The 20,241-nt window shown below is 36.6% G+C and overlaps 1 protein-coding gene across 4 annotated transcripts in view; it reads right to left on the bottom strand.

Annotated features, from left to right (window-relative positions):
- LOC127447112 (UDP-glucose:glycoprotein glucosyltransferase 2-like) overlaps positions 1-17,965 on the bottom strand; it is a 52,975-nt gene extending 35,010 nt beyond the window's left edge. The window contains exons 1-16 of one of the 4 annotated variants that reach the window (XM_051708691.1): positions 17,874-17,965; positions 15,624-15,757; positions 15,398-15,480; positions 14,626-14,756; positions 13,951-14,063; positions 13,585-13,762; positions 13,392-13,488; positions 12,164-12,236; positions 11,473-11,573; positions 10,714-10,813; positions 9,415-9,475; positions 8,850-8,941; positions 3,718-3,871; positions 3,332-3,451; positions 2,807-2,892; positions 2,393-2,528 (exon numbers count right to left, since the gene is read on the bottom strand). In XM_051708691.1, the coding sequence (XP_051564651.1) occupies positions 2,393-2,528; positions 2,807-2,892; positions 3,332-3,451; positions 3,718-3,871; positions 8,850-8,941; positions 9,415-9,475; positions 10,714-10,813; positions 11,473-11,573; positions 12,164-12,236; positions 13,392-13,488; positions 13,585-13,762; positions 13,951-14,063; positions 14,626-14,756; positions 15,398-15,480; positions 15,624-15,745 (1,647 nt within the window). In that variant the 5' untranslated portion in view covers positions 15,746-15,757; positions 17,874-17,965. Of the gene's footprint in view, positions 1-2,392; positions 2,529-2,806; positions 2,893-3,331; positions 3,452-3,717; positions 3,872-8,849; positions 8,942-9,414; positions 9,476-10,713; positions 10,814-11,472; positions 11,574-12,163; positions 12,237-13,391; positions 13,489-13,584; positions 13,763-13,950; positions 14,064-14,625; positions 14,757-15,397; positions 15,481-15,623; positions 15,758-17,873 lie in introns of those variants that run through there. The other 3 variants (XM_051708692.1, XM_051708695.1, XM_051708694.1) reach the window with 3 other exon arrangements.
- Positions 17,966-20,241: the final 2,276 nt, after the last annotated feature.

The following is a 20,241-nucleotide window of genomic DNA, read 5'->3' as shown; positions in this document are numbered from 1 at the left end:
AGTGTGTATTTGACAGTTTACAATGTTCCACATCTGGTGAAATGCTGTCATCTTCATTTCTGTTATACTGTGCGGTGTTTGTAGATTTGTATAATAACTTGTAGTGGTTACTAATGTTTGGAATTGCGCAAATGTTTGAACATGCAGTACTTTTCTTTCACAATGCATGTGAACTGGTCTAAAAGCACTAAAACACGAGCCCATTAATCCCCTCGTGTGCACAGAACAGCTCTTCACCTGATTATTTTGAATCGCACACAGACCATGTGTCCGAATATCCATACTTCCCTACTATATAATGTGACAAAAACAGTATGTCATTTGAGTAGTATGTCCGAATCCTCAGTATTCACTAAACAGTAAGCCAGAAATACCCGGATGACCTACTATTTCCATAGAGATAATGAAGTACAAATCAACTTTAAAGGCAAGACAGTCCACTCAGCGGCCATCTTTGGAATGCTCCCAGGCAGCTAATTCAGAGACTATTTAGCCAGAGATTGAGCATTTGTATTAAAATAAATGGGAGAAATTGGAACGCCCAAGTTGGCTGATGTAGAAAAAGAAGTCCCGCCTTAGAGGATACACAGTCAATCACCTTTTAGATACAGACATCACCTGTCAGTCAGCTTGAGAATGCACATGCACATTAGATGGACTTTTAGTGTGATCTAAGCTAAAGAAGCACAATTTATGATACCATTGTTGTCAGATTTGACTGCTGATTTGAAATATTTGATTTGATTGTACTCTTGACCAACCATTTTAGATCGTTTTTAGACATTGATCATCTCCTAACAAGGCCACATGTCAATGTCTGGGTAGATTAGACAATAAGCAAATAATCAGTTCTCATAGTCAACATGCTGAATGCAAGAGAAATGGGCAGGAGCAAAGACCTGAGCGACTTTGACAAGGGCCAAATTGTTATGGCCAGACAACTGGGTCAGAGCATCTCTGAAACGGCAAGGCTTGTGGGGTGCTCTCGGTCAGCAGTGGTGAGTACCTACCGACAGTGGTCCAAGGAGGGACAAACCACAAACCGGTGACAGGGTGTTGGGCACCCAAGGCGCGAGGGCAACGAAGGCTATCCTGTCTGGTCTGAACCAACAGACACAGTGTCAGAGAATTTTAATGAATGCTACGTGAGGAATATGTCACAATACAAAGTGCACATCATCCCTGCTGTGTACGGGGCTGTGTAGCTGCAGACTGGTCAGAGTGCCCACGGTGACCCCTGTCCACCATCGAAAGAATCTACAATGGGCACGTGAGCATTGGAAATGGATCTTGGAGCAGTGGAAGAAGGTCGCCTGGTCCAATGAGTACCGTTTTCTTTTACATCACGTGGACGGTTGTGTACATGTGTGCTGTTTACCTGGGGAAGTAATGGCACCAGGATGCACTGTGGGAACATGACAAGCCGGTGGAGGGAGTGAGATGCTCTGGGCAATATTCTGCTGGGAAACCCTGGGTCCAGCCATTCATGTGGACATCAATTTGACACGTTGCAGACCAGGTACCCCCCTTCATGGCATTGGTATTCCCTGATGGCAGTGGCCTCTTTCAGCAGGATAATGCACCCTGCCACACTGCACACATTGTTCGGGAACATGATGAAGAGTTCAAGATGTTGCCCTGGCCTCCAAATTCCCCAGATCTAAATCCGATTGAGCATTTGTATGATGTGCTGTACCAACAGGTCTGATCCATGCAACTTACTAGACTTTAAGGATCTGATACCACAGGACACCTTCAGGAGTCTATGCCTCGGCGGGTCGACGCTGTTTTGGCGGCACGCGGAGGACCAACTGCATATTAGGCAGGTGGTCATAATGTTTTGACTCATCAGTGTATATACCAAGAAAGCTGTTCCTTAAATTGTGCTTGTTTAACAAAACCGTTATTATTATTATTGCTATTATTATGACATTTATTCAGGTCACAGTTCAATGCCTATGTTCCAGAATTAAGTATGTCCAGTTTCTATTCATAATACCTAATGAATGTACTGTTTTATCACCCAAGAAGTGCATCCATCATCAAATACAGTACATAATCTGACAGAACACGATTTCAGATGCAGGGTATGTTTATCTGTCTTTAATCGTAGCCAGTTTTATAATCACATATGACCATATCGCTATTTTTATGTTATTTTGATTAATTATGCAGACCTGAAGGATCATGAAAGTACTCTACTGAAAGTAGGCCAAATAAAAAGTACATTAAAAACATCTCAATATTCATGACATTGCTTAATTTTATATTGCCAGCAAAATCATCGCAATTATATCATGAATATTTGAAATATCGCCCAGCCCTATTTGTAAGGGAACACATGCTAAACTAATGTTCAAATAGAGTCACAGCAATCATTAAATATACTCACTGACACCATGGATGTGAAAGCTTGTGTTTCATCATACTCCTCTGAGATGTAGTTCAAAAGTCTGTAGAGAGCAACACCTGCATCCAAATATCCATCCACCCTTTCATCTGTATTGACAACCAGCACAAATCCAATCCTAAAACACAAAAAAACACAAATGTATATAAAATATATGCTATGAACTGCTACTACAAACAATAAAGTAAACTGAATACAATGGGGGTGAATACTGAATACTGAAGGGTTCATGTAGATTCAGATAATATAATAAGGTTTGTTTGTTGAATGTTAAGTTAGGGATAATGTAGAGTGAGCTGGTTATTATCGTAAAATAAACCCAGAAACAGGAGCCCAAAGAAAAATATTCTTGTAAAATGTTAAACACATACTGTTATTGAGTAAAAGTGCCCACACCTGAGAGGAATCTTATGTTTGTAAAACAGTTCTGCTAATTTCACCAGTTCAATGCTCTCTTCTTGTGTCGGGTCAAGAAACAGAACCTGAAAATAACAAACAGCTTTTCAACTTTCTATCAATAAATAAAGCAATGACAATTATAAAAACATGGTTTACTAAGACAATCTGACCAATTTTTGTGTCAAAGTAAAAAAAAAAAAAAAAATAAGACCCTATTGGAAAAAAGCGACACCTCCTAAATCTTTTTATACCAATTTAAGATATACTTGAAAGTAAGCCAATCGTCTAAATCACACAATGAGCTGAGATTCTAACAACAAGCTTACAATTAAGCATTATAATTAACAAATTAAAACAAAACAGGTCTGCATCAGTGCTAAAAGAATAATGCTTTTAGTTTATGAAATATAAATAAGGGCTAAACATTCAAAGACGAATCTGCACACACAGCTGGATTTCAGCTTAGTGTTGTAATGCACACACAGCTGGATTTCAGCCTGGTGAGTAATGGATTCTACTCACCAGGTTAAAGATGTTACGGCGTAATTGTCGAATAACACCAGGAAATGTTGCTCTAATGAGCTCCTGGAGACTTGAGGGCCAGTGACGATACATGGAGTCCTTCTCAATATCATTAACCCACTAGAAAAAAATAAAATAAAAAAGAATTTGTTAAACTGTCAATGACTCTTTGATTCAAGAACAGAAAAGAGCCCAGTGGTGGCAGCCTCAGTTACATTCATTTTCTCCAACAGCATTAAAACAGTCTTCAATAAAGAGTTCGGAGCATGGAAGCAAACTAAGCAGCTCTCAGATGAATCACAACATTTAATTCAAAAGTAGCATTCTACCTCCGGAACTCTTTGTTGAGCTCTATTACTACACTCAAATAGTCTTTCGTGTCTCACCATTATGGCAGAGTTGCGGATGTCCAGAGCATAACTGTCCTCCACAGTGGACGCTGTTGGTAAATGCAGGAACTTACTAAAGCTGTTTCCTCTAATGCCAAGGTTATGAAGACCCTCAAGAATCTTAGCCTCCCCTCTGAGAATGTCCAGGATGCTACATGACAGTTGGAAATGAAGTTCACAGTTTACGATTAGCACACATGACACTTGCTGAGGCTTAAATGTGAAGTGTGTAAATTTCTCTTTGCTAAAATACTGTACATTCTCCTGCCCCAGTTTAATGTGCAGAGACAACTAGGATGACTTCTTTCTTAAATCCCAAGAACAATCTTCACTCTAAGTGGCAACCCTCTATAATACAAGTAAATCATTTGCATGTGCAACCAGATCTCAAGCTATGCGACTAAAAATGATTATGATTAGCCACTGGCTAGTAAATATTCAGATTTCACTAACCAGTAATTGAGTAGTTTAGTGGAGAAAAAGTTATTAGCACAGAGAACCTTGAGAGTAAAAGTGTGGTTTAACTTGTTCTAAGTGTCCAAAGACGAGATCCACGGATCCATATGTCATTGAATTATGTCTCTTTTAATACCCTTTCTGTTTTTTACAGTCAATTCAAAACAACAAAAAAAGAAACATTTAAGTCTAATTAAACATGGATGTGCTAAAGAAATTACGCACATCTTCTCTCGTTATATGCGCTTACCAGGGTTGGGAGGGTTACTTTTGAAATGTATTCCACTACAGATTACAGAATACATGCTGTAAAATGTAATTTGTAACATATTCCGGTACATTACTCAAAGTCAGTAATGTATTCTAAATACTTTGGATTACTTCTTCAGCACTGGTAGATTTTTTTCACCTGTTTTGACTATAAAAACTCAGCCAGTACAGTAAGACAAAATACACACGTTAAAAATACATTCTCTGAAAAACCTAAATATCTTATGCAGTGTTGTTTCTAAAACAAGATCAACCTAACTGATCTTGTTTTAAGGATTTTTAGATATTTTTACAGGAAAACAATACAAAAATTATTATCAAGAATATGATTTTTGCCCTAATATCAAAGGTCTTACTAGAAAAAAGAAATTATGATCCAACGTGAATTTTCTTGATAAAAAAATATGATCGTGCCTGGTAATGTGTTAATGTAAAATGGCTAGGATTAGCATTTTAGCTTAGCGTAAAGCTGACAATTTACACAAGGTTTATTTTTATTTCTTTTGCTCCAAACTTATTTCAAACGTACTTCTGTCTGCTCGTATGAATGTAACACATCATAAGAAAGTGTTTCACCGCTGTTCAAATGCACTTTGGATCGCATAATTTATATGTATAAATGTTTGAATCTCTTCAGTAATCAAAATACTTTTTGAATGTAACTGTATTCTAATTACCAATGATTTAAACTGAAACTGTAGTGGAATACAGTTACTTATATTTTGTATTTTAAATACGTAATCCCGTTACATGTATTCCGTTACTCCCCAACACTGGCGCTTACTGGCTGATGCCACTAGTCTTAAAGAGAAAGTACCAATTAAGTACATGTTCTACATATCAATGTAAATACTTGTAAATAATACAAATTATGCAAGTTAACAATAAAAATGGAACAAATCTATACTATATATGCAACATAATATATGCAATTTCAAGACATGCAAAATACATTTCGATTAATTGATGGAATAGACTGCATTTGAAAATTTTTCAAAAGCTAAAATGTGACCAATTTTTTAATTTTTGGGGGGGATTTTCTCCCCTTTTCTCCCAATTCACAATGTGCTCTTAAGTCCTTGTGGTGACATAGTGACTCAATCCGGGTGGCAAAGGACGAATCTCAGTTGCCTCCGCATCTGAGACGTTAATCTGCGCAATCTTATCACGTTGCTTATTGAGTACGTTACCGTGGAGACCTAGCGCGTGTGGAGGCTTCACACAATTCTCTGCGGCATCCACGCACAACTCACCATGCGCCCCAACGAGAGTGAGAACCACATTATAGTGACCACGAGGAGGTTAACCCAATGTGACTCTACCCACCCTAGCAACCGGCCAATTGGTTGCTTAGGAAGCCTGACTGTAGTCACTCAGCACGCCCTGGATTCAAACTTGCGACTCCAGGTGTGGTAGTTAGCGTCTTTACTCGCTGAGCTACCCAGGCCCCCAAATGTGACCAATTTGTTGAAAAACTCATGATAAAATATAATTCATAAACTTATATTTTTGAACTGAACCTAGAAGGGTTGCCTGGAAGGTTTCTTTATAAAGAGCATTAGCTGAGAGATATTTTTTTTTTATATGTAAGCAAAATTAACATTGTAACAGAAGCGTACCCATATAAATCGAAGTCGATTCGAGCTTGTGAAACGGAATCGAATTGGGAAATCTGTATCAATACCCATCCTTAGTTTGGAAGGTGAAGTTGGTGTTTGCTAGCTAAGACAAGCATTAAGACCAAATGCTTCAGTTGTCCACGTTTTTGATTACTCCAAGCACAGTATGCGTGACGCAAATTTCGTCACCAGCCAGTCCGTGCAGCCCAGATTTTCTCGACCCGTGGACGAAGACCTCGTCTGTGCGCATCATCTGCGCATGCACTGGCTATTGACTGTACTAAAACAGTTTCACAAAGCAGTTGTAGTGGGCATGCTTGAACGCGTTCGTATTCATTCACGGTCAGAAAAGTATACTAGTTTGAAAGGCAACATTGTTGATAGGACGCGATCCCATCCGGAACGCAGAAAAACTAAGTATACACATTACTACTGTTACTATTGCTCATCATACTGCTCATAACAGGGTTATGGAGAGGTGTGGAAATATTTTGATTTATGGAAGATGAAATGGATGACAAAACTCCACACGCTTACATTAAAGAAGGGGTCTGAGCCCATATCTATGTAACAGAATATTAAAGGGACAAAGGGTCAGCTCTTCTTACTTGAGCCAGTTAGTAACTTCAATGCAACCACTCAGATAACATTAGAAATCACACAGCAACATTTTAAAGAGCACCTATTATGGTTTTTCAAATATTACCTTTCAAGTAGTGTGTTATATAGCTGTTTGTGAATGTAAAAAATTCCGTAAAGTTTCATTTCAAATTGACTCCCAAAAGAAAGAACTGATTCTGAACAACTGAAACGAGTCGTTAGTAATTCCAGACTTACCTCCTGTACTAACCTACGTAATTTGGTAACAAAAAACCCACCTCTGGTCATCATTGGCTGCTCGCGAACAGCTTTTACCCGCTCTCAAACACTGCACTAAGCGGTAGACCAATCACAACAGACTGGGACATCTGACCAATCAGAGCAGTGTAGGCTCTCTGAAAGGAGGAGTTTAGAATGAATCCTTTAGAATGGATCATTGAACGAGTCGTTTTTGACACTGGAAAAAAAAGGTAATGCTGCAATTTAAATTATGAGCAAATTAAAGTGTTTTTTGACCTTGGATGCATGTAAATCTATTGTATGAGACCTTTAAAACAAAATTAGGCACGTTTAAAAACCATAATAGGTGCTCTTTAAAAACATTCACTACAAATTAGAAACTGCATAGCAATGGCCTGGAAACAGTGCTGGGCAGATTACTTGTGAATTGTAATCAGGTACTGATTACAAATGACATGACAAAAAATGTAATCAGTAGTGTAATCTCATCAATTACATTTTTGGGGTAATCTAATCCAACTACTTTTGGATTACTTTCAAACTAATTCTATTTTATTTATGTCACATGCATTTCAATAGGATAACCATTTTGACATAAAAGTACAAAGAGGAAGAAAATGTATTCCATTCTTTATTACTAACAAAAAAAGCCTCACAAAAAGAGCGCCTTATGACATTTTTAAAAAGTGCATTACATGAATGTAATAAACATAAAATCTACCAGCAATGACAGTGCATGGCCAAAGTTTATAATTCAAAACACTGAGATGTCAAGTTAATTTTAAGTGCATAAAACAATAGCAGCATTACAAACATTAATGACCATAACATCAACATAAAATAATCATAAATTAACGAAAATTAATGACCATAAAATCAACAGCAATGATGTTGCCTAGGTCAAAGCTTTCATCTAAAAACACTGAAACACTTTAACCCTTACTGCTCACTAATAGTCCATCGCCTATTCCACAGCTAAGGTGCAAGATATTATCTTTTGAACAGCAAGAATATTCTAAAAGAGCAGAATATTTTAAAACAGCAGAGTTCCACCAAGTGACACAAGGAATAATTGTGTCAAGTTTTATGTCAAGTTTCATGCAGTGGAATCCACTGCATCAGCAGCAACAGTAGAGCGATGGACTTTGTTCCATACTGTTGCACATTTTGCAGTTGAACTATTGTGTACCCTGCTGGCAGGACCCTTATAGATGGCATCCACTAGATCCTTTGAAGCAATTAAGTTCAATGTGAGAGCTAGGCACCATTGATGAGGTAGTAAGAAATAATATATATATATTTAAATATACCTAGTTCATTTTAAGTGCGTAAAACCTTACATGAACAAACAGTAATGAACCTGAAATCAACAGCAATGACATTGCTAGGTCAAAGCAAACAGCTCAAAACTCTGACACGCTTACTTTTAACCCTTACTACTTATTAATAGTCCATCACCTATTCCTTAGCTGAGGTGCATATCTTACTGTTGTAATATAAAAGGAGCACATGCTCAAAATGTTCATCTGTGAGACTATTGCGCTTCAGGGTAAGAATATGATGATATTGATATGAAAATGATCAATAAATTATTAACAATTTTCTGCCGTTGCCTTGTCAACATGTAATCATGCAATCTATAAAAAAGTAACTGTAGTCCAATTATGAGTATTTTAAAATGTAATTGAATCCAATTACAAGTACTTGATTTTTTTAAATATAATTACACAATCCAGATTACATGTAATCAGTTACTTCCCAGCACTACCTTGAAACCACCCACAGCACTAGCACTGTGGTGGCAAATTTGCACAGGTTGTCAAACAATACTTTATTTTTGCAGTTGAGTTTGGTGCAGCAAATGGTGCAAATTACACACTTCACCTTTAAACATCAGATAAAAACCAATTGGTAAGAAGTGAGGATCTTGTACTGGGATGCTACCTGAAAGGGTTGTGAATGTCCAGGTCAATGTGTATTCCATTAATGAAAAGACTGGCATCTCCAGGATGGATTCCCATCGACTCACTCAGCCTCTGCAAAGTAAACATCAGTTCAGATAAAGACAGCTACACCATTCAGTGGTTTGGCTTTAATCCAAATCAGCTTCTTGTTTACTCATTACAGGATCCCCTAGAGTCCTCCAAGAGTAAGTGTCTTAAATTAATAAAAGGCTCATGGCTCAATGCTTACTTGGCTTGAGCCAGCAACTCTCCAGTTGCCAACTGTATATCAGTCCCTGCTGATTCCAAGCCCTAATGGACATGCTATGACATGTCAAAATTTTTTTTATTGCATTTATCGGCCTTAGAGACCCAAGGCACTCCTAAGCATGGATGTCTTATAGAGGTCATTCATAATCATATCACAAATCATTATAGTTTGTATCCCAAACTTCTCTTCAAATCCAGGACAGACACAAATATTTTAAGGTTTGGGACCCATTTGATGGTACCTGATGGTAACTTTTGAAAGCACTCATCATAAAAGTTTGTTTAGTAAAGAACACCTTTTGGTTCTGTTCTATTTCTTTCTTCATGTCTTGGTTTACGGCCACTCTTGTCAGTGATCTGTGGGGACAGTAAAATATGAACAGTCAGTACCAGCTCTTTCCAACATCCCAGACCAGTCATAAAAACTAATTTTAATCTCAGAAAACCTGTTCCCCCTTAGATGCCATATCTGCGATGCTGACAAACTGTAAACCACCGTAACTCTGACTCAGCAAATTCTGAACACTGCACATAAAGCTGTCTAGAGCAGCAGTAGAGAAAGTCACAGTCACACATTAAAAATGACCTAGACATTCTGCATATGCATGCCTTCTCTGGCTTTACACACACAATAAATATTTTTAAAGATGTTCCTGTGCCCAGGGTTGCTTGATTTGGCTAGAGGTAAACATACAGTAGTCAAAAATGCCATTTTCTTTGAATTATTGGACTCAATTTTATGTTAATAAGAATACAAACCATTCTGAATAGCTCCCTTCCAGGAAGTACATAAACATCCATTTAAATATATTTAATTTTTTCCTTATTGAATTCCAATTGAGGTAATATTTACATGTACATTACATGTACAGTACTGTGCAAATGTTTTAGACACTTAAGATGTTTCACAAAAACATTTGTCTTAAAATGGTTATTTATATCTTCAGCTTTAGTGTGTCAATAGGAAAAATACATTTTAGACTCCCAAACATTACTTTTGCAAATAGAAAAGATAAGAATAGTAGAACAGGGCACTCTGCAAAAGATGGCATTGCCCCCACAGAGCCCCCCCACTGAATATTGAGTCAGTCTGGGATTACACGAAGAGACAGAAGCAATTGAGACAGTCTAAATAGATAGAAGAACTGTGGCGAATTCTCCAAGAAGCTTGGAACATTCTATCTGCCAATAACCAAGAAAAACTGTGTCCAGGTGTACCTAGGAGAATTGGGGCTGTTTTAAAGGCAAAGGTGGTCACACCGAATATTGATTTAGCTTTTTTATGTTTACTGGACTTTGTATGATGTTAATTGATAAACGAAAACTATGTATGGCATTATTTTTGAAGATGTCCTCACTATGCAACATTTTTCACAAGTGCCTAAAACCTTTGCACAATACTGTTATTACAGGGACAATCCCCCCAGAGCAACCTGAAGTTAAGTGCCTTGCTCAAGGACACAATGTGGGAATCGAACCGGCAACCTTCTGCTTACCAGTTCTGTGCTTTAGCCCACTACGCCACCACCACTAATCTAACAAAAATTAAACAAAGAATTCCCGCATACACCAAAAACAAATTTTAGATTTTTTACCTGGCTCTGCCAGGGAAATTTTGGCTGAGGTCTTGCATCAATTTGAGAGAATCAAACTTTGGCACACTCATGATCCGAGATGCCGCCTGGAAACTAAGGTCTATTGGAAAGACAGAGAAAGCATTTCAAATTGTGTTTTGGAGTTAATAACCATGCAGAATATCTGCAACATTAGAGTTACTACTATAAACATGAGAAATATGAATCATTTTAAATCAATCAAGTTCTGTAATTAAAGTTCTTTAAACCTTTGCTGTTTTAATTAGGCAATTAATGTTTGAGGAGTGAAAATATTACCATGGAACATAATGACTTAACTATTTTAAATGGTTTTGACTTTAAAAAAAAAAAAAAAAAAAAAAAAAAAAAATCCATTGGGTTTTAGATTTCTGCTTTACCCACAGTTATTACAAAAGCAACAGCCGTGTCAATAGCAATCCTGGAGAGCGCTTCACTACAAGGAAATAAAAATTGCTTTATCTATCAACGACTAAAACTGCGCTTATTTAGCCATTTTTGCTCCAAACCTCACTGAGCAAAATTTAACTTGGCTCTGAACATGAGCATCTGCTCAGGAATCTGAACACGACTAGGACAGATCGCTGCACCAAGCATGGGGTACAAACTGCAACCTTTCCACTGCTTCGCAATTCATCAAGTGGACAGTTCTCTCCAGCCCATGAGGATCACTTTCATCTCGCTGGGGGAGAACACCGGACCGACTGCAAAGGAGACCATCAATAACTGCAGCCTGCCCACCTTGGAGCTCCCACACTTTTAGGGGAGTCATGTCGTTGGTGCTTTCCAGAAGATGCTTCCTCAGTTCTTCAAGTTCCTCCTGAAGTTCAGGGTGAGACTTTCTGAGGAGTACACAGTTACAAACTATTTTACATAATGATAGTTGTGAGGAATCTGCTTGCTTTTATTAAGCTGGCATTTATTGGCCAAGTAAGATCACTCTTATAAAAAATATGTTTTGATGAAACAACTTTTGCACAACATACAATGCAAAAATTCAGTGAGATGTATAGTATTACCATGCTTTAGACATGGCAACAATGCTTTGAAGTACTCTGGGGACCCATGTACACTAAATAACATTATGGTAATCATTCAATACCATGATATACTGTATACAGCATTCCCAGTCTTTTTCCATGACCTTTCAAGGTGTTTGTGACTACAGATTTTTTAAACTGATTTTGATTCAGACCAATTTACTTAATATTCTTTGAGACAGATTTTTCAACCATTTCGACTGATTCACTGACTCAAAAGTATGAGTCACTGATAAATCGGACATCACTATTACCATCTGAAACATCACTGTGCCATGGTACTGCCCATTCCTTTTTTGTGAGTGAGTACAGGACAACATAATACAATATTTAGTTTGATCTATGGATAGATATGCACATAAGTACGTAAGAAAAAATGTAAGAGTGCTTACTTCAATTTCCCAAACAGAAAACCTTGGATTTCATCATTTTCATCCTCATCATTGGTGGTAACTGATTTGGAATCTGAACAAATACAGAAATTCACGAGAAGACATCTCTTCCAAGTTTAGTTAATATTGAGTCAGAGCTTTAGTGTGCAAAATGGGACATAAACCAAAATAAATACCTTCAATATATTTATACTATTACTAAATATACTATATAAACTACTGTTGGAGAATAACTAACTAGAAGAAGCAACATTTCTAATTTAACTACAGTTTTCATAAACATAACAGCAGCTCAGCTTTTGTATTTTTTTCAAGAACATTTGAAGTTCTTTTCAATTATTTAAATTTTTTTTTTTTTAAATACCTTCGTGGCATTTTACTACTTTTTTATGGTAAAATCATGGGCGTCACTTTGTTTTAAACAGTGGTGAGGACAGTTACGCCAGCGTAATTTTTGAAGTAAAAAATTACATTATGTAAATTCTGAGTTTTAGTTTGGCAAGCTGCAGTACAAAAATAGCTTCCTCAAAACTTAAGCCACATCCACACTAATACGTTTTCGTTTGAAAACGCATCTTTTTCTATGTTTTGGCCTTCTGTCCCACACAGAGAAGGCATTTTTGACACTGTAAACCAAGCTTTTTTTTTAAATGCTCTCCCAAGAGGATACATTTGAAAATGCTGTCTTCGAGTTGTAGTGTGGACAGGGAAAATGGAAATACCTGAAAACGATGATGTCATGTAATGCAGTCATGTGATCCTTTCAACCCAAATCAACCAAGATGGCAGCCCATGTTGTAGCGGCGTTGTTTTGCCTGGTATCCACTTTGATAGTGTTCTTAAAGATGATGTTACTTTGTACAACCTTCACATTGTGAAGGTTGTACATATAGGAGACAGGAAGTTTACTCGGAATTGCTGTCCGGCGACGGAACACGAGGACAATTGCTTTTCAGTCCGTACATGGAACGGCGTTTTTTTGCATGCACAGTAAGGGGAATTAAGAGTTTTAATATGTTTCAGTGTGGACGAGCGAATTTTGGAAAACGCTTGAAAACTGCAGTGTGGACGGAGAGCATTTCAAAAATTAAAACGCTGTTTTCAAAGGTATCTGGATTAATGTGGATGTAGCCTTACTATTACACATGGTTCCTAAGTTCTATATCAGTTATAGCCTAAACCTTTCCATTCTGCAAAACAAAAGGCTACTTCTGACATTGTATGATACCTTTAACTTGTGTGTCATCAACAGCTTTGTACTCGGTGCTCTTTATCGCCAATTCAACACCATATCCAGACAGCAGCATCCTTTCCTTTTTCGGCTCCTGTGGTGAGAAATCAGTGTGTGGAGCAATTTAATGTGGTACTAGGATATGGCATTATGATTTGCATAGGAGTGAAATTACACTGCTTATACTCACGGCCACAAAATGTCGCAGCATGTAGATGAGTTTGCCCTCCTCTGCCCGCTCTGAGAGCACCTTATGAAAAGTGTTGAATTCTTTAGTGCCGATCTCAGCATAAAGAACAGCTATAGGCAGATCTGTCCCATTAGCTCCAGGGTAACGGTGATCAGACTGGTATAGGTAAGGTCTTGGCCTGCACAAGATTAAAAACGTGTATTTGCGTGCAGTTTGCCTTTGTGCTACTTCTTAGCTGAAATGTTATTTATTTTAACTGTGTTATCTGATGTCAAAATAACATCTATTAACATGAAACCATGTGTGTACATACAGTATATTATCCCCAAATATCTACAAATACAGTAAATTGTTGGCTTGTGTTACCTGCCTGCTGCTGCCTTTAATAGCTTCTTCATATCCTTGGTGTTGCAGGCATGTTTACCGTGTACAGCCACAAAAGCAGAGCAGCCGTCAGGAGGAGGTTCATCACTTGCTATCTTTACGATGAGAAGAAAGGGTTAAAAGTACAGTCTAAAAAGTAAACCACATAGTCACAACCAATACAAATGGACCAAAGCGACTAACAAAAAGATTTTAGATTCGCTTTTTGTTAGGGCACTCTGGAAATCAGAAGCTTCTGAGAACATTAAAGCTGAAGTATGTAACTTTATCAGTGTTAAAATACTTGCTTCTATCCCAGCTTCATATGCAGAAACAACTATAAGTAAGCAATTCATAGGTACATTTTCTCGAAAACTGTTAATACTGTGTCTCTGTGGCGAAATAAAAATACCTGTTTTTGTTTTCAGAGACCTGCTTAGACCCACCCCAACAACGTTACTCAAGCAATGGTGCGAGTTGGGGGAGGGACTATCTGACTGTTTGAACAGCTGCTGACGAAGGGCGTATTCAGAAAGCTGTTTTGAAAACATTGTTTATTTTTGCAATTCTGTTCAGTGGCGCTAGTGGCGCAGAAATTACATATTTCAGCTTTAATTTGAGTTTGTTTTTTTCTGGACTCTTTATGACATGAAATACAAAACATATGTAAAGATGTACTTGTTGGAAGGCATGTACAGCCGGCGAGTAAGCCCTGAGAGATAGAGACAGCTTCAGCAGGCTGAGCTGGATGTCCGTCAAAAACTGTCCAGCTTTCTTGATGATCAAGTTATAATATGACCGGACAGACTCTGAAGATGTAAATAATTACATAATTTTTTCATTCATATTTTGTTCAACAAAGCAAGATATACCATCAACAGTTAATTTGGACCCACTTTATATTAGGTGGCCTTAACTACTATGTACTTAACCATTTGATACAATGTACTTATTATTTACATACATGTTGTTGCATTGTAATTACATTTGAAGTACCTGCATTTAATAACATTTGTAGTTACACTGTTAACTTTACCCCTAACCCATCCCTTACCCCAAAACATAACTCTAACCCCTAATCCTAACTCTAACCTTACCCTTACTCCTAAACCTACCCGTACCTCAACCTCAGTAGCAGCAAATGTGGGAATTTTGCAGAGCAACATGTAGTTACACAGTAAATACATAGTCTTGTATGTATTTTATGTTAGTACATTGTAGTTAAGCCCACCTAATATAAAGTGTGACCATTAATTCTTTTGCATGTGCATTTCCTGATAGTGAAAAAAAGTTCTTAATGCAGCACCAAGACTGTATCGATATTAAAGAATACCTCTACAAATGAATTATCATTCTCTCAGACAAATACACATCAGCACGCAATGAGCTTTCTGAGACCACTCAGTTGAATTGTGAGTCATGGCAAAAAGGATTAAATTTCAGCCATTACCTCCACTTTTGTAAACTGTTAACTCCTTCACAGTATCTACAAATTGCCAGAACTTCTCATCACTATCCTCTCTGATGAACTCGCTGCGGAATATTAGATTTGTAGAATAAAACAGATGCACAAAGTGAAACACATTAAATGCATTCAAAACAGTACAAAAATAAAATAAAAAAACTCTGCTGGTTAAAAATTAAAGCTAGCTAGAAGAATTACAATTCCAGCCCACCTTGTTTCCAGCAGCAGAGGGGTCATGGCCCATTTGGCCTGAAGACTGGCGATGACTCCTTTAGATGCTGAGAGTGCATGCTGGACCCTTAGCAAGACCAGCACAACAAAGACCACCCTCATGATTAGACACTGCTAAAAGAATAGATAATACTTTATTATAACTTTAATCAAAAGCATTAACAAACATTATTAAGATATAAAATGCTTAACAGGACGTTTGCCAGTATACAGCAGAACAGTTATAAATGTCATAAAACTTTGATTCACATATGTTCAAACAGAGGAGAACAGGGCTAGCTGTCACACATGGAAGTTGTCAACAAGGCTATATTTCAGAAATTACAGGTTTCCATTCAAAAGTCCAATTTAATAAATGTTTTCTATGGTAGTGGTTATGTATGTTCGTTTGAAGTTAAAGGGAAAGTTCACCCAAAAATGGAAATTCTCTCATTATTTACTCACCCTCATGCCTTCCCAGATGTGTATGACTTTCTTTCTTCTGCAGAACACAAAGATTTTTACTAGAATATTTCAGCTCAGTAGGTCCATACAATGCAAGTGAATGGTGGTCAGAAATTTGAAGGTCCAAAAAGCATATAAAGGCAGCGTAAAAGCATTCCATATGACTCCAGTGGTTAAATCTTTATATTCAGAAGCGATATGATAGGTGTGGGTGAGAAACAGATCAATATTTAAGTCCTTTTTTACTATAAATTCTCCTTCCTGCCCAGTAGGTGGCGATATGCACAAAGAATGTGAATCGCCAAAAAAAAAAGAAGAGAGATTTATAGTAAAAAAAGGACTTAAATGTTGATCTGTTTCACACCCACATCTATCATATATCTTCTGATTTGATCTGTCATATATCTTCTGAAGACATAGATGTAACCACCATATGGATTACTTTTAAGATGCCTTTATATGCTTTTTGGACCTTCAAAGTTCTAGCCACCATTCACTTGCATTGTATGAACCTACAGAGCTAAAATATTTTTCTAAAAATCTTCATTTGTGTTCATCAGAAGAAAGGAAGTCATACACATCTGGGATGGCATGAGGGTGAGTAAATTATGAAAGAAATAATTTCATTTTTGGGTAAATTATCCCTTTAAATTAGAATATGCTTTATGAGTTCTATTTTACAGATTAAACTTCCAATATCATAATATTTTTGTAACAGCTGTTGGGTAAGCAAGTGAACAAAATAAAACAATAAGACAAGATTCAACTATACATTGATGGTAGATTCTGAAATGTTGGACTGTGTTCCTCTGACAAGGGAATTTTCAAATGTCAGGTCTGGGGTACATTATCATATTGATATTGTTGCATGTTGCCACCTTTGTTTTAGATGTTGTCATTTTATCCAATTCATTACTTGCAGTTTCTGACAGCCAAAACAAATGTTTAATATTGTAGAAAATAACTGGTGAAAGGTATTTCAATAGAATGCAATACATTTTAAATACAGATGTTGTGAAACATTGCTTTTTTTTTTAACTTAGATGTTAGGCCTACATAATATTTCAAACAAAGCATTTTTTTTCTCAAAATCAGCGTCAATAAACAGCAGATTCCCATTGTGATAACCTACCTCGTGTGACAACTTGCCCCAGGTCAACATTTGTTAAATGAACTATAGCTTTTTCTCTTGGACAATAATGATGGAATTACTTAATATATTTTATGTAGTCACGACTTTTAGGCAGTCTATTTGTGTAAAGAGCATTTGAAGTAAAGCTACCCTGAGGAATATTTACTTGAATAAGTGTAACAATTAGCCCCAGTCTCCCCAATATTCACATTGCAATATTACACGAAGCAATCATTACTATTAAGCAACATGAAATGTATGTCCATAACTTATTCGTAAAATGTATAATAAAGTGTCCCCGAAAAAAAAATCACCGCATGGGGTTTGTGTAACAAACGCCACGTAGCTGCAACAATGTAACAAATATTTTATGCAGCAAATAGCTCCACAATTGTTACATTCATGGATGCTTTCATACGTCACTTGCATTTTAAACACTTCCAATTAAAGCAAGATTATATGAAATAGAGACTATAGTTGTGATTGGTTTATATTAGGAATAAAGAAATAATGAAATAGAAAATAAAGAATAGAGAACAAAGCGCAAACTGTTTCAACCCATATTCCTTCTGGAGCAACGTGAGCATTTTATTCGACAACCACAATAACTCCATCTGAATCGTATTATATAAATTAAGAATATAAAAAACACACCTAAAACATCAGATGGTGATCCGTTGTGTTACCCCGGTTTCACAGGACGCCGCCATTGAGGGGTCCTGCAACTTCCACGGTTGGCTAAATACATCGTTTCCATTCGCATTATTAAATGATACGAGTTAACATTTCAGCGGGTGGTAGGGTGTTGATGGAAGTTTAATTTAGTTTGTGATGTCGTTGAAATATCTGAAAGCATTAACATGTTTTGGAATGTTTACGCTGGAGTCAGTTGTTCAGGCATTTTTGCGGACAGCTATAGGAAAATAACGGTAGAGCTTCGTGTAGATGTTTCAAACACATTTAGTATACGGATGGCAGTGATTTTCCTCTGTTTGATATATGTATATTTGTGATATTTGTATTTCACCACACACTTCCAGCCGCACTGTGGAATTCCAGATCCACCTCATTAATTTTTTGTTAAATCACCTTGGTGGTTTCTTGGTGGTTAAATCACCTTGGTGGTACAACAGTTGTATTGTACGCAAGTTATAAATATTTAGTGTTTTTAATGGAATTATTCTGTTTATATGATTGGATTTTGTTATTTTGAGTACTGATGCATTTAAGTTAAAAATACTTTATATCATAGTAATAACATCAATAACTACAGTACTGTGCAAAAGTCTTAGGCACTTAAGATGTTTCACAAAAGCATTTGTCTTAAGATGGTTATTTATATCTTCAGTTTAGTGTGCCAATAGGACATATAAATGTTAGACTCCCAAACATTACTTTTGCAAATTGAAAAGATTAGAATAGAAGAACAGGGAGCCCTGCAACAGATGTCATGGCCCCCACAAAGCCCCCCACTGAACATCATGTTAGTCTGAGATTATATAAAGATACAGAAGCAATTGAGACAGCCTAAACAGATAGAAGAACTGTGGCGAATTCTCCAAGAAGCTTGGAACATCCTATCTGCCAACAACCAAGAAAAACTGTGTCCAGGTGTACCTAGGAGAATTGGCGCTGTTTTAAATGCAAAGGTGGTCACACCAAATATTGATTTAGCTTTTTTATGTTTACTGGACTTTGTATGACATTAAGTGATAAATGAAAACTATTTATGTCATTATTTTTAAAGACATCCTCACTATGCAAAATTTTTCACAAGTGCCTTAAACTTTTGCACAGTACTGTATACAAGACACATTTTATTGCGTTATAATGTAACTATGTCATTTTATTTAGGTTTGTATAATGTATCCCTGGAAGGCAATTACTAAAGATAAAGAGATGTTTCAATTGTGGGTAAAATATTTACAGTAAGAAGAACTTGGCGTCGTGCTCTCATTAAAGAAATAGTTCACCCAAAAATGTAAATTCTCTAATCATGTACTCAACCTCATGCCATCCCAGACGTGTATGATTTTCTTTCTTCTGCAGAACACAAACGAAGATTTTTAGAAGAATATCTCAGCTCTGTTGGTCCTTATAATGTAAGTGAATGGTGACCAGACCTTTGAAGCTCCAAAAGCACATTAAAGCAGTGTAAAACTAATCCATACGACTCCAATGGTTAAATCCATATCTTCAGAAGTAATATGATAAGTGTGGGTGAGAAACAATCAATATTTAAGTCCTTTTTCGCTATAAATCTCCACTTTAACTTCCACATTCTTTCACATTTTGAAATTGAAAGTTAAGATTTATGGTAAAAAAGGACTTAAATATTAATCTGTTTCTCACCCACACTTGTCATGTTGCTTCTGGAGATATGGATTTAACCACTGGGGTCATATGGATTACTTTTATGTGGCCTTTATGTGATTTTTGGAGCTTCAAAGGTCTGGTCACCATTCACTTGCATTGTATGGACCAACAGAGCTGACATATTCTTCTAATATTCCTCTAATGTAATTTTCATGTTTGGGTGAACTATCCCTTTAATAGACCAAAGGGGGCGCTACATAAGAAAAGAGTGAATATTGCCCATGTTTATGAATTAGAAATGCCTGGTAACAACTTTGTTTAACTCCCATGTAAAATATAAACCACCGATTGCATTAATCATTTAAACAAAAAACAATTTATGCTTCATGACAACATAATATTGTCTGCCTAAGTATGATACTCAGGCGATAAATACAAACGTTTTTACATATGAACATATTTCATTTGTGAATCAAATTTGGGCTTGATGCATGCTAGATATTGAGGTAGATATCCCAGCGACATGCATAAAAATAAATAAAAAATACAATAAAATACCAAAGGAATGTTAATGCAATTTCTGTCAATTTAACTAATCATAATGGGATCTAATGGAATCCTGTAAAAATTACTTAGAATCTTGGATAAAACAATGACTTTATTTTTGTTTTCAGAATTGCATTTTATCCCGATTCTTATTTGAATC

This window comes from Myxocyprinus asiaticus, chromosome 10 (assembly GCF_019703515.2).
Source record: "Myxocyprinus asiaticus isolate MX2 ecotype Aquarium Trade chromosome 10, UBuf_Myxa_2, whole genome shotgun sequence".
Taxonomy (NCBI): domain Eukaryota; kingdom Metazoa; phylum Chordata; class Actinopteri; order Cypriniformes; family Catostomidae; genus Myxocyprinus; species Myxocyprinus asiaticus.
Note: the sequence above shows the minus strand (reverse complement) of the source record. Positions and strands in the feature narration are given on the sequence as shown.